The sequence below is a fragment of the Oncorhynchus mykiss genome, chromosome 2, assembly GCF_057628025.1.
Source record: "Oncorhynchus mykiss isolate SJ-2025 chromosome 2, ASM5762802v1, whole genome shotgun sequence".
Classification (NCBI taxonomy): domain Eukaryota; kingdom Metazoa; phylum Chordata; class Actinopteri; order Salmoniformes; family Salmonidae; genus Oncorhynchus; species Oncorhynchus mykiss.
Genome location: NC_143023.1, coordinates 68,463,439 through 68,479,409, shown reverse-complemented (window position 1 = coordinate 68,479,409; position 15,971 = coordinate 68,463,439). Strand labels below are relative to the sequence as shown.

At 44.2% G+C, this 15,971-nt stretch overlaps 2 protein-coding genes across 4 annotated transcripts in view; both read right to left on the bottom strand.

The window, feature by feature from the left end:
- The window catches only part of peds1a (plasmanylethanolamine desaturase 1a), a 42,183-nt gene extending 35,235 nt beyond the window's left edge, over positions 1-6,948 (bottom strand). Inside the window, exons 1-2 of one of the 2 annotated variants that reach the window (XM_021569763.3) lie at positions 6,675-6,943; positions 6,019-6,213 (exon numbers count right to left, since the gene is read on the bottom strand). In XM_021569763.3, the coding sequence (XP_021425438.1) occupies positions 6,019-6,213; positions 6,675-6,681 (202 nt within the window). In that variant the 5' untranslated portion in view covers positions 6,682-6,943. Of the gene's footprint in view, positions 1-6,018; positions 6,214-6,674 lie in introns of both variants that reach the window. The other variant, XM_090205870.1, reaches the window with a different exon arrangement.
- Positions 6,949-9,132: 2,184 nt separating this feature from the next.
- LOC110501822 (zinc finger protein 423) overlaps positions 9,133-15,971 on the bottom strand; it is a 151,465-nt gene continuing 144,626 nt past the window's right edge. For both annotated transcript variants that reach the window (XM_036954080.2, XM_090205863.1), the window contains one exon: positions 9,133-9,924. In XM_036954080.2, coding sequence (XP_036809975.1) covers positions 9,895-9,924 — 30 coding nt within the window. In that variant the 3' untranslated portion in view covers positions 9,133-9,894. The remainder of the gene's footprint in view (positions 9,925-15,971) is intronic.

Here is a 15,971-nt window from a genome sequence, read left to right as displayed (position 1 = left end):
CCAACCCTACCCTCCACATACACTGATACATCACACTACTACCCTAACCCCAATCCCAACCCTACCCTCCACATACACTGATACATCACACTACTACCCTAACCCCAATCCCAACCCTACCCTCCACATACACTGATACATCACACTACTACCCTAACCCCAATCCCAACCCTACCCTCCACATACACTGATACATCACACTACTACCCTAACCCCAATCCCAACCCTACCCTCCACATACACTGATACATCACACTACTACCCTAACCCCAATCCCAACCCTACCCTCCACATACACTGATACATCACACTACTACCCTAACCCCAATCCCAACCCTACCCTCCACATACACTGATACATCACACTACTACCCTAACCCCAATCCCAACCCTACCCTCCACATACACTGATACATCACACTACTACCCTAACCCCAATCCCAACCCTACCCTCCACATACACTGATACATCACACTACTACCCTAACCCCAATCCCAACCCTACCCTCCACATACACTGATACATCACACTACTACCCTAACCCCAATCCCAACCCTACCCTCCACATACACTGATACATCACACTACTACCCTAACCCCAATCCCAACCCTACCCTCCACATACACTGATACATCACACTACTACCCTAACCCCAATCCCAACCCTACCCTCCACATACACTGATACATCACACTACTACCCTAACCCCAATCCCAACCCTACCCTCCACATACACTGATACATCACACTACTACCCTAACCCCAATCCCAACCCTACCCTCCACATACACTGATACATCACACTACTACCCTAACCCCAATCCCAACCCTACCCTCCACATACACTGATACATCACACTACTACCCTAACCCCAATCCCAACCCTACCCTCCACATACACTGATACATCACACTACTACCCTAACCCCAATCCCAACCCTACCCTCCACATTCACTGATACATCACACTACTACCCTAACCCCAATCCCAACCCTACCCTCCACATACACTGATACATCACACTACTACCCTAACCCCAATCCCAACCCTACCCTCCACATACACTGATACATCACACTACTACCCTAACCCCAATCCCAACCCTACCCTCCACATACACTGATACATCACACTACTACCCTAACCCCAATCCCAACCCTACCCTCCACATACACTGATACATCACACTACTACCCTAACCCCAATCCCAACCCTACCCTCCACATACACTGATACATCACACTACTACCCTAACCCCAATCCCAACCCTACCCTCCACATACACTGATACATCACACTACTACCCTAACCCCAATCCCAACCCTACCCTCCACATACACTGATACATCACACTACTACCCTAACCCCAATCCCAACCCTACCCTCCACATACACTGATACATCACACTACTACCCTAACCCCAATCCCAACCCTACCCTCCACATACACTGATACATCACACTACTACCCTAACCCCAATCCCAACCCTACCCTCCACATACACTGATACATCACACTACTACCCTAACCCCAATCCCAACCCTACCCTCCACATACACTGATACATCACACTACTACCCTAACCCCAATCCCAACCCTACCCTCCACATTCACTGATACATCACACTACTACCCTAACCCCAATCCCAACCCTACCCTCCACATACACTGATACATCACACTACTACCCTAACCCCAATCCCAACCCTACCCTCCACATACACTGATACATCACACTACTACCCTAACCCCAATCCCAACCCTACCCTCCACATACACTGATACACCACACTACTACCCTAACCCCAATCCCAACCCTACCCTCCACATACACTGATACATCACACTACTACCCTAACCCCAATCCCAACCCTACCCTCCACATACACTGATACATCACACTACTACCCTAACCCCAATCCCAACCCTACCCTCCACATACACTGATACATCACACTACTACCCTAACCCCAATCCCAACCCTACCCTCCACATACACTGATACATCACACTACTACCCTAACCCCAATCCCAACCCTACCCTCCACATACACTGATACATCACACTACTACCCTAACCCCAATCCCAACCCTACCCTCCACATTCACTGATACATCACACTACTACCCTAACCCCAATCCCAACCCTACCCTCCACATACACTGATACATCACACTACTACCCTAACCCCAATCCCAACCCTACCCTCCACATACACTGATACATCACACTACTACCCTAACCCCAATCCCAACCCTACCCTCCACATACACTGATACATCACACTACTACCCTAACCCCAATCCCAACCCTACCCTCCACATACACTGATACATCACACTACTACCCTAACCCCAATCCCAACCCTACCCTCCACATACACTGATACATCACACTACTACCCTAACCCCAATCCCAACCCTACCCTCCACATACACTGATACATCACACTACTACCCTAACCCCAATCCCAACCCTACCCTCCACATACACTGATACATCACACTACTACCCTAACCCCAATCCCAACCCTACCCTCCACATACACTGATACATCACACTACTACCCTAACCCCAATCCCAACCCTACCCTCCACATACACTGATACATCACACTACTACCCTAACCCCAATCCCAACCCTACCCTCCACATACACTGATACATCACACTACTACCCTAACCCCAATCCCAACCCTACCCTCCACATACACTGATACATCACACTACTACCCTAACCCCAATCCCAACCCTACCCTCCACATTCACTGATACATCACACTACTACCCTAACCCCAATCCCAACCCTACCCTCCACATACACTGATACATCACACTACTACCCTAACCCCAATCCCAACCCTACCCTCCACATACACTGATACATCACACTACTACCCTAACCCCAATCCCAACCCTACCCTCCACATACACTGATACACCACACTACTACCCTAACCCCAATCCCAACCCTACCCTCCACATACACTGATACATCACACTACTACCCTAACCCCAATCCCAACCCTACCCTCCACATACACTGATACATCACACTACTACCCTAACCCCAATCCCAACCCTACCCTCCACATACACTGATACATCACACTACTACCCTAACCCCAATCCCAACCCTACCCTCCACATACACTGATACATCACACTACTACCCTAACCCCAATCCCAACCCTACCCTCCACATACACTGATACATCACACTACTACCCTAACCCCAATCCCAACCCTACCCTCCACATACACTGATACACCACACTACTACCCTAACCCCAATCCCAACCCTACCCTCCACATACACTGATACATCACACTACTACCCTAACCCCAATCCCAACCCTACCCTCCACATACACTGATACATCACACTACTACCCTAACCCCAATCCCAACCCTACCCTCCACATACACTGATACATCACACTACTACCCTAACCCCAATCCCAACCCTACCCTCCACATACACTGATACATCACACTACTACCCTAACCCCAATCCCAACCCTACCCTCCACATACACTGATACATCACACTACTACCCTAACCCCAATCCCAACCCTACCCTCCACATACACTGATACATCACACTACTACCCTAACCCCAATCCCAACCCTACCCTCCACATACACTGATACATCACACTACTACCCTAACCCCAATCCCAACCCTACCCTCCACATACACTGATACATCACACTACTACCCTAACCCCAATCCCAACCCTACCCTCCACATACACTGATACATCACACTACTACCCTAACCCCAATCCCAACCCTACCCTCCACATACACTGATACATCACACTACTACCCTAACCCCAATCCCAACCCTACCCTCCACATACACTGATACATCACACTACTACCCTAACCCCAATCCCAACCCTACCCTCCACATACACTGATACATCACACTACTACCCTAACCCCAATCCCAACCCTACCCTCCACATACACTGATACATCACACTACTACCCTAACCCCAATCCCAACCCTACCCTCCACATACACTGATACATCACACTACTACCCTAACCCCAATCCCAACCCTACCCTCCACATACACTGATACATCACACTACTACCCTAACCCCAATCCCAACCCTACCCTCCACATACACTGATACATCACACTACTACCCTAACCCCAATCCCAACCCTACCCTCCACATACACTGATACATCACACTACTACCCTAACCCCAATCCCAACCCTACCCTCCACATACACTGATACATCACACTACTACCCTAACCCCAATCCCAACCCTACCCTCCACATACACTGATACATCACACTACTACCCTAACCCCAATCCCAACCCTACCCTCCACATACACTGATACATCACACTACTACCCTAACCCCAATCCCAACCCTACCCTCCACATACACTGATACATCACACTCTTTCCCTTCTCTTTATTTATGTTTTGTTTAGTCTGATGTTTTGACTCCTGTTTTGTTGTTTTTCTTTTTTCTTTTTACAATTGTAAAGCAACTTTGGGTCCTTGAAGAGAGCTATATAAGTCCCATGTATAATTATTACTACTACTACTACTACTAAGCAGAGTAACAGATTAGATATAAACTGGTGTGAGAACCAGCTTCACATCTGGCCGAAAGAAAACTCTCCATTCCCCCATTACCAAGAAAATACATGACTACATTAATTTATTAACCATTCACTCTCCCCTCCATCCATCTACACACATGTATACAGTACAGTAATTAATAACATGTGCCAGTAGCAGTATCATATGTCTGGCAATAGACAAACACACCCAGGAAAATGGCTGATCATTTTCACCCTAATAGCACTCTGAATTTTGAATAGATGTAAAAACTCCCTAAACACAAGGAATCACAGTCCAGGACAGGCATAGAGCTGAACTATAGTCTTCTTTTCTCAGTAAAGCTCCCCTAAGTTTTTAGGCTTTCATGTTCCAACCGATCTCAACCCTCCATAGTGTGCAGAAACAAGACAGAGTGCTTTCCTCTGAACTCTGAAAAGCACCAAATCAGTGATATGCATTTTACAGCTCTAAAGTCTATATAGAATAAACAAGCCTATGAGAGAATTCAAATATGAAATATATTTCATTATAGATGTGTAATACAGCATAAACGCACACAGTATTACGAGGTCCATATTCCGTGTGATCTGTGTCAGGTTAAAAGTATTTGGGGATTTTGGTTCAGAAATAAAAAACAATGTAATATCATATTAGATGAGTAGCCTACTACTACAAATGTGCATTAAGTGCACATTACCTGCTTGGATCGGCCCATATTTATAAATGGAGGACACTTTCATTTCTATTAAAATGTCTGGTTCTACAAATATATAATTCAGAATTTTATGTTCAAGCCAATGCAAGTGTTATTTCTATAACAAAAGGGTTTTGCCCTTTAACCCAACGTTAAAACGTTGCTATACTCAAGAGAGGAAAAAGCAAAGCGAGAGGTTCTACTCTGCCCAAAATCTGTCCACGAAAATAAGACCACAAAGTGAGGAATTATGTATGGAGGTCAATGTGTCGAATTTGGTCAACAACAAACATGTAATTGATAATTTACAACGTGAGGCTTATAGAAGTTTCGTAATGGTTAGGTTCTTACAACTGCACTGTTATAAGTGGCCACACATGGCATTTCGGCAATACAATATATTTTTTAAAGAATATCTGCCCCCTCATTGGCTAGAATGGTCCCACCTGATCTCGCCTAACGCATGCATGCCATCTTTGAGGACATATATTTTCATCGTTAGAGCGGTCTATCTTGTCAATATAATACAAAATCTTTGCTATACTTCATCTGAACAATGACAGGTGTTATTATCATCCTCTATATAAACAGCCCATTACAGTTTTGACGAATTATCAGCAGAGTGGCGCGCGTAGTTAGGTGACAGCCCTAATCTTAGTGAGGTTTAGTGTCTTTCATTGATTAAAAAAGTATTCTCCCCAGCTCATTCATTGTCTTACCAGGTGAGTACAGTGTTGCAAGTTGTCGGGCCCCTGCATGCTGCGGTCCCCAACGAGGCGCCGTGCTGCGGGCAGCCGAACCGTGCTCATTCCCGTTAGGATCCTCCTCTGCCATAGACCGATGTTGAATCTCTCTCTCTGACAGTAGTACTGGCGCTGCCACCGCGATCCTCCCTTCCATTCCCCCAGTTTTAACTAAAATACATAAATCATGTATTTCTTCAAACGAAGTCAGTTATTTGATTGCTAGGTAATGTTTGTCAGTGTGGTGTTGTGATGCTCTCGGCACCGGAGCTACCCAGTAAAACCCGGAACTACAATACGGATGAACCGCCTCTGACAAACAGACTTATAACGGCGGCTATAGTACTACGTTCTTTTCGTCTGATTGAGACAACAGTTTATTTCATTCTTCAAAGACAACAGCCTAGTGTGCCTAAAACTTGCGTGTTTTAGAGCAGCGCTATCATGTTCCGCTAATTATTGTAAACACTTGTTTTTGCATTTCTCCATGCTTGCCAGAGTGTAGGGATAGTACATTTATGATAACAAAAAATGTCTAAAACAAAAAGGCAATTGTTTATGGAAACGACTTAAATAGGTATTTAAAAAAATCTTATATTTCCTCTGATAATGACAACCACAGCGATAAATACCTGGCATTGGACCGTAGGTTACGTCTGTGACTGATAGTCTCACACTTTCAGTGTCCAGCACTTCAGAGAATCAGGCTGTAAAATATTGAGGATCCCTAATGTCCTGGTGCAACAGCGAAGTGAACCATGGGGCGTATTCATTATGGAAACCATGTACTGTTTAAGAACCAAAAGGAAGAAAACGGAGCAAAACCAGAGTTTCTATTGGACAAATTCAGGTAGGTCCATCCCGTTTCGTTCAGTTCGCTTCCGTTTAAGAAACGTTTTGCAACAGGCAGAAGGAATTCACCCGTAGTTCGAGATGATACGCGGGTGATGCCATTGCCCACTGGCACCGATCCAACAGTGCACGACAAAAACAAAGACCAGTTGGTATTTCACAAACTTTAATGATTAAAATATGACACCGCAGTCCCATATTCTCTATTGCTTTATATATTTTAGTTAATTCAATTGTCCTTCCACATTTTAAAACAGAAATTGTCCTTTACCGGCAATTCCTCTTCAAAGCATCTGGTTTTCTCATGCAGACTTGTTGAAATGTAAATATATATATATTTTAATTTAAATCTTTCTAGTTATCACATTACCTTAGATTGAATGAAGTAAACGGACAACATAATAGCATACATTTCTGTTGGCTAGGCTGCGTCTGACAAAGTAGCCTAATGATTGTATTCAACTGCACCTGTTGTGTGTGCTGGCAGGAGTCCCCATTGAGATAGTTAGCAGATGCAACATTGTATATGTTCCATTTGGCGACTGTGTGAAATTGGGCTGCAACATTGAGGCATCTCCATGTGAAGTAGTACATTTTCTTCTTCTACTACTTCTAAACTCAGCAAAAAAAGAAACGTCCTCTCACTGTCAAATGCATTTATTTTCAACAAACTTAACCTCTCTGCTACTGCACTGCAAGCAGTCTGAGACCAAAAGGCTTCTGAACAGCTTCTACTCTCAAGCCATAAGTTAATCAAATGGCTACCCTGACTATTTACATTGACCCCCTTTTTATTTGCACTGACTCTATGCATACTCACTGGACTCTACCCACACACTCACACACACAACATACACTCACACACACAAAACACACACGCTGCTTCTACTCGGTTTATTATCTATCATGATTGCCTTGTCACTTTTACATATTACCTCTACTACCTCGTACCCCTGCACATTTACTTGATACTGGTACTCCTTGTATATATTTTCCTTACTTTTTAACTCTGCGTTGTTGAGAATGGGCTAAGTGAGCATTTCACGGTAAAGTCTACACCTGTTCTATTTGGCGCATGTGCAAATGCAATTTGATTTGAGGCTAACAGTTTATAACCTGCTATAACCATTGCAAAGTCTATGATATTTTCTAACATCTAGGAAATATCAATTCCATGTTCTGATTATAAATGTTGGGCTCAAAATATATTGAAATGTAACATTTAAATTGTAAATGATTAAAACATATCTCTTAATTTTTCAAGGAAAGCTGGCCAATATATTTAAAGATACAGTACACATGCATTTGCCAGTTGTAGTTCAAACAAGTTATATGGCAAGTTGACTCAAGTTCAACTGCTCCCAGGGCACTGTGGTATATCAATGCGTTCCGATGACTGATTTCTGGGAACGGTACCGACCTTCTGTCCAGCAGAAGCCATGAGACTCAACGGCTGAACCAGCTGCTTAAACACATGGATGCAATTAAAGCAGAGCCTTATGGTCGTCAAACCAAACCAACAGTCTATTATTGTTAGTTTAAAGGGAGGTGGAAAGAGGTTTTATATGGCTGGCTTTAGATGACATACGTTTATTCCTCTCTGTTATATTTTGTATAATCCAGATTTCAATGTCATACATTGAAAATAAATTCTTCCTGATATGATCATCAAATGTTATAGGATTTAGGGAAATATATTAAATGTATTATACACAAGTTCATTCAATCATCAGTGAATGATTTGTGGAGTACGTTTTTTTTTTATCCTGCTATACTAGGAAATGTGTTTCCACATTGATTGTACATGTTTTTTAAAGTAGTATAGCGATCATTGCAGTTATATACGTTTTATTAGGCTCTAAATAATTGTGTAAAAGCAATGGGGGGGAAAAAATCATAATCATGATCCACAATTAGTTAATGATATTGTCCCCCAACAGATCCTTTCCCTGAATGTAAAGACCCCATGTTCTGAGAAAACGGAAGACATAGCTCCGCATATAATATTACATTTCATACATGTGTTATGATCTGGAACATGTCTACCCCTGATGAGTCACTGATAATGATGAGTGCTAGGTAGCTGGAATGGTTGTGGATGGAGTGTAAAAGGTGAAATCATTAGTTGACAGTGAGTGCATGCTGTAGTGAAGAGGTACCCTGAAGAGGTACCCTGGTACCTCTCCAGGGTACCTCGCTGACTTTCTTTAGGAAAAACAAGACACACATACACACGCATTCCCTTTATTTGTGATTGATTTATTTGTAATTTTTGACTGTACTAGTTGCATTCTGGTTAATTCACATTTAAAAAGCAGACGTCATCCAGTTTCACTGAAATTGATCATTTTTACAATAACCTTTAGGTCCATAGATTGGAAAATCCAATCAAACCATTGTGTTTTTCTCAACTTTATTTTGTTTTATGTCTTTTTATTTTGTAATTACAAAAAAGAAAATATGTAACAATAATAATAAAAAGGAGGAAAACGCAGAAATATTACGACTGGCAAACAATCACAACACAGCACAAGTACCTATTTACTGCAAGGTACAAAAACCAAAAAGAAGAAAACGTATACAAAGAAAAAAGGAGAAACGATTTGGCACCTCTGAAGTTTGATACAAGAAGCAACAGAGGCCAAGGGAAGCATTTCTAGAGACTAAAATCAGACAGAGGCGTTTATTTTTCTATCCCGTTTTTTTCTTTTGTTAAAAAAAACCTCACAACCGGGAAGCAGGGACGATAAAAAATACTGCACGTACAATACCTTTTCTCTCCTTCATATCCTTTTTTCTCTCCTTTTCTTTTTTAATAGCATATCCCATTAATATTCATTCCCCACTGCTCGTAATAGCTGCGCCTGGTGGCGGAATCCTTAGAGTTTTACATGTGAGTAGCAAATGACACTTTGATTGGCTGTGATGTTGAAATGGTCCTCCCCCACCGGGCCTGGGTCGGGGTTCTGGGCTGAGCCGGGAGTCCTGCCGGGCCCAGTCTCACTGCGCGTGCTGGCTCAGTGTGTGGTTCTGGAAGGGAAGAGAGGAGAACACATGAGGAGAGAAATAATAAGCTACGTGCCCACACCTCCGAGCCCCCACAGCCACCTACCCCCTCACGCTATCCCTATCTTTATACACAACCGTCATGTCTGTCTGTCCGTCCATCGGATGGCCCCAGCCTCCTGTAACATGAACTACCTGCTCTCCACACACACACACACACACACACACACAATTTCTATTCATCTTACATAGAGCTGCAGATAAACACAACAGTCATATTATATTAATCCATGGCAACATGAAACAATGATTTGTTTATTCAGATTTATGAGGCATGCATCCCTTCTGATATTCTTATAAATATTTGAAAACACCATCTCAATACCTTATGAGGCCCACATTCCAACGGCTCTCGAGCGCAACACATAAATTCATAATAAAAACGCACAAAACACCTTTATCAAAACTAAATTCACAACACCCCCAGAAACAACTGCAGGAGCTTAGATTCTATGCACACCTCAACCAGAGGATATAACTTCACAAACCAAACCAGATATGATGTGAAGAGTTACATTTTCAATCACAGCAGATATGGGGCTCCCAGAGGCTTGTGTGTTAGGGAGATTTCTGGTAGGCTGGCTGGTTCCTCTGCGCTCTCCCCTGGACCATAAACCCAATTCCCAGGGAAAGCTCAGCAATCATCCCCCTCTTCTTGCTAAAAGCTGCTTTCCAAGATTAATCTCTCACAGAAAGATAGGCCCATGTTTTTGTGCACCACTATGAAAAAAGAAAAGGGTGGAAAATCTGTAGGATTAAACATGGTTTTCCGTTGATAAATGCTTATTCTTATTCTTTGGGCCTTATCTTGGTGCACATATTTTGCACACGACTGTTGGCAGAGCCAGGCTGCACTAGTTCAGCAGAGGAGGCCAAGCGCCCAGTCCAGGTCTTAAAGCCTTCAACTGTCTGATTGCAGCCGTTCAGAGCCAGTCTTTCTTTTCCTCTTTTAGTCTCTTTTGCTCTATCCCTCCCTCTTTTCCTGTGCCCCTCCCCCACGTATGTGAGCAAGAACACGCACAAGGGAGGCTCTCCAGTGAGGAGCCGTATCTCACTGGGAGCCACTGACCCCATTATGAGAGCAAACCACTTCTCTCTCTGAGCCACACCGCCTGCAGTTCTGCCCCCCTCCAGCAGAGGTCAGGATTGGCTCTTCCTCTGCCTGCTTCTCCTGTTAGTCAGACCACAGCAGACTGGAGAGCTCCAGCCAGAGGGGAGGAGGAACATTTTAGACAAAACAGAATACTAGATCTGGATGTCATCATCATCACGTAAATGCACATGTCAGTTGTATCTGTGCTTGCTTTTTGTGTACTTTGTCCTTCTGTGACCACAAATGGCATGCATTTTTTGGATGCGGCCTTGTTTTATCTTAGTAAGGGAATGTGTGTGTGTGTGTGTGTGTGTGTGTGTGTGTGTGTGAGGGAGGGAGGGATGGGAGAAAGAGAGAGAGAGAGAGAGAGAGTGTGAGAGAGTGAGTGAGTGTGAGTGCATGTTTCCCCCAAGGTTTCCAGGGTTTTGCTGGTATGTATTGATTTGCAGAAAGATGGGATTGAGAGGCAGCGGCTACTCCCTTGGGTCCCGGGTTACACAAGCACCGCAGTGGCCTGATGGAAACAGCACAGCTAGGGAGAGCAGAGGAGAAAGTAGCCACACAAACACCCTCACCTACACTGCTGCCCATTCCATAGGATGGACACACCGTTTCACAGACACACACAAACACGCACTCACACACAACAAGTAGCACTTGTTTAATTTGTTAATCAGTGTTAACGTACACACTGTGATGCTGGTCTTAGTTAGCGCTCTTCATTTGAAAGCGGCGTCAGGGGCAGGAGTATTGATCACGCCGCAGGCAATCGATGGGGCGAATGGCGTGCGTCTCTGAATCTGATAATGACTCTCAGTGTGACATCAGTCCTTTGCAGCTGTAATTGATATATTCTCCAGGATGAGGAGATCAAGGGCTCTGCTCTTTAAACAAGTGGAGACGGAGACCAAAAATACACCCCGTCATCTCACAGAGGATCACCCCAATACAGTACCTGACAATCTATCACTTAAACCGCTACAACCTTAAGAACCAATCAAGACAGTAATTGATCCTGAAACAACCTCTTCCTCCCTGTCTTGGACTGCATCATATCTCTAGCCAACTCCACATTACAAACATCTATCCACAGCCAAGACAAAGACATCTAGTGTACAAGATAACCTAGTCACTGTACTAACAAAGGCAAGACATCACTGACAGTGTTATCTCTTTGTATTGTACCATCAAACTAAATGGAGAGAGCCTGCTCTCATGTCACCGTGTAGCAAGGGGACACTGTGTGATGGATGGAACAGCGCCCCTCTGCAGGGGGAGTCTATGCAGTGGACAGAACAGCCCCTCACTGCTCAGTCAATATCAACGCTGTCATTGTTTTCCTAAACTGGTTATAAAAGAGAGGCTAAATCCTGCCGAGCTGTGGGCTCATGGGAAATATGGCCCAGTCGCATTACTAATGCAGAGACTGCGAGACTGCTGCACACACACGGGAAGGGAGGGGAGGCAGGAGATAAAGATAAAGGAAAATCAAATCTATGTTTCCAACACGGTGCTTTTTCTAACCATGTTAACAACGCGTGAGAACCTGGACAGGGCTGCCATCATGTCACTTTCAATAAGGCGTCTGATGCGCCGCCGCAGGGCCCCCTGGCCCCTCCCGGCTCCTGGTTTTGTGGCGCCCCCTGGGGAGCAGGGAGGAATGGGGAGACTCAAACATGTCAGTTACTAGGGGTCCATTAGCAAACACAGGAATCGGGGAACAGAACCGAAAACGGGAAAATAACGACATTTTTCAAGGAACAGAATCAGAACTGGGAACGAAAGTAAAGTATTTTTTTCAGTCTCACAAAAAACACAACAAGGTGCCTATGCAAAGCCCTCACTCCGTCACTCAGAAACTTGTTCCAGTGTCTGCCAGCCAGCTGAAAATCTCCGGCAGTGTGTGTGCAGGCAACCTGCCCTTTCCCCTCCGAAGCATAAGCTACTGTAGCCTGCTGACGTTACATGAAGCTACTGTAGCCTGCTGACGTTACATGAAGCTACTGTAGCCTGCTGACGTTACATAACGCTACTGTAGCCTGCTGACGTTACATAAAGCTACTGTAGCCTGCTGAAACCTGCTGACGTTACATAAAGCTACTGTAGCCTGCTGAAACCTGCTGACGTTACCTAAAGCTACTGTAGCCTGCTGACGTTACATGAAGCTACTGTAGCCTGCTGACATTACATAAAGCTACTGTAGCCTGCTGACTTTACATAAAGCTACTGTAGCCTACTGACATTACATAAAGCTACTGTAGCCTGCTGACGTTACATAAAGCTACTATAGCCTGCTGACGTTACATGAAGCTACTGTAGCCTGCTGACGTTACATAAAGCTACTGTAGCCTGCTGACGTTATATAAAGCTACCGGAGCCTACTGACATTACAAGTGTGATTCAGAAACGAGTGAGAAATATTTCATTTGAGAAAAATTGATTAAAAAAATTCAATGCTAATTGCGGACACTATATTTATCACGTTTCACATTGGATTTATTAACTACTAAAAAGGTAAGAGGTGTTTTTAATTCAGGTGCCGCTCTGCACACACGCGCTTGTTAGCGAGCTAGCTCTGGTCCAACTTTAAGCCAACTCTCAGAAGTCCAAAAACATTCAAAGTTCCTCCATAGACGCTGCTTGAAGGCAGTTACTCAGTGATGCGTTGGAGTTTCCTAGAAGGCTTTGCATTTAGGCCAAAAACTATGTATTCCTTTGCTGTGTTTTCTTGCAGTATTACTTTAGTGCCATATTGCTTACATATGCATGTTTTGTAATACTTTTTATTCTTCTTTTGACTCTGTCATTTAGGTCATTATTGAGTCACTACAATGTTGTTGATCCATCCTCATTTTTTTTCTTCCAATCACAGCCATAGCGGTTTTAAAAAAACCAATGGCCTCATGGTGAAATCCCTGAGCAGTTTCCTTCCTGCAGTTCAGAAGGACGACTACATCTTTGATGCGTTTAGGTGGTTTAATACATAATCCACAGCATTATTATTAACTTGACCATGCTTAAAGATATATCCAATGTCTGATTTGTTATTATTACCTATATACCAATCACTACCCTTTGTTATGAGGCTTTCGAAAAGCTCCCTGGTCTTTGTAGTCAAATCTGTACTTGTAATGCAATACTTGACTGAGGGACCTTACAGATGTTGCATGTATGGGGGACAGAGGAAGGGGTAGTCATTCAAAAAATAATTTCAATCCCTATTATTTCACACAGTGAGTCAATATAAATTATTATGTGATCTGATAAACAAAGGTGTGTGAATACTTATGCAATGACTATATTTGAGTTATTACATTTGTATTAACCTGGGAGAGGCTCTACTCTTAGGACGCTAGCCTGTCCCTCTCTGCTCTGTTTTTAACACTAAATTAAAAACCACCTTTGCCGCCCGGTGCACTTTAGTGTGCCTTATTTTTAGACCGCTGACAGTCTTCCAAGAGCCGGAGACTAACAGATGGGCTGTCTTAAAGCTTCATATGTTCCCAGGTTTTCACCTCCGAGAGACAGGAAACTCACTGGGGAGTGTGCTACAAATAAACTCCCCCCTGCCCTCCCCCTGTATTCCCTCTTTCCTCCCCCCGCCTCTCCTTAACCTCCCAACCCACCCAATAAATGTGCCCGTTCTCCTGACATGTCCTGTTTCGCCATCCTCCCCCCTGGCCCCCACCCTGTCACCCAAGGGGGACTTCCCCTCCCCTGCTGCTCTCCTTCAGTAAAGCCAAGCTCAGACTCAGAGACAAGCGCATCCGAAAGACTCACACACACAAACACTCACAGAACTGGCTAGCCATAAGACAAAACCACATAGAAACACACTCACCTAGTTAGACCTACTATAACATCCTAGTTGAAATAGCTTCAGCTAAATTACAGAAAATAGGCCTGATTCAGCTGGTGCCAGTAATGAGTCTCTCCTTGGCCTACACATCTATGGGGTTCAGTCCCTCATCATCCCCCTGTATAGGCTAACAAAATAACACACCTACCATGACCTCCTGATCCAACTGCTGACTGGCATACCCTCTAAAATACAATATGAGTGTTGTGTTAGTGTGTGAGAATATCCCCTCAAATATTTATTGGTTTGCATACACAATATGATAAGAACATGTGCACTTATATACACCATATGATAAGAACATATGCACTTATATACACCATATGATAAGAACATGTACACCCAGAGAGAGAACAGAGAGGGGGCCTGTGGCTGTACAGGCTCTATGGGGCGTAGTGGAGTGCCTAGTGCCAGATGAGCTCAGGGGCCCCAGACGGACTGTGCCATGGGTGACAGAGTACAGAGAGACATGCAGCGCTGCTCTCCCATTCGCTCTCCCAGCCCGCCCGGCCTGATCACTAAAGCACACTCCCATTCCCTTTCCGTGTCACTGTCATAACAGACCCAATCCCCACAGGCCCCCAGGGAGCCCGCCAATTTGATTACAATGCACCCTAAACTGAGGGAGAAAGCTAAGAGTAGGGAACAAAAGTGCACAGAGAGGGGTGAGGGGAGGGGTTTGATGTGGTGCGCTTTGTGGTGTCACAAATATGATCACCCAGAGGGGAGAGAGAAAGCGAGAGAAAGCGAGAAAGAGAGAGAGATGGGAACATTTTATAGAGAGGAGAGCGTGAGGAAGGGTTGATGGTGCAACTGTGAGCTGTCAGTGGTGTGTGTGATTTATAGAGTGTGTTTGTGTCAGCCTCCAGCTGCTGAACGGAGAATATCAGGGTGTAAAAGACCCCATCCTATGTGTTCTCTATGATGGAGAGGGAGAGATGGAGAAAGAGAACGACAGAGATAAAGAGACCAAGAGAATGACAGAGAGAGGGAGGGAGAGAGAAAGAAAGAAAATACCATTACCAAACCACCAGTGTGGTGATGTATGATGTTGATCTA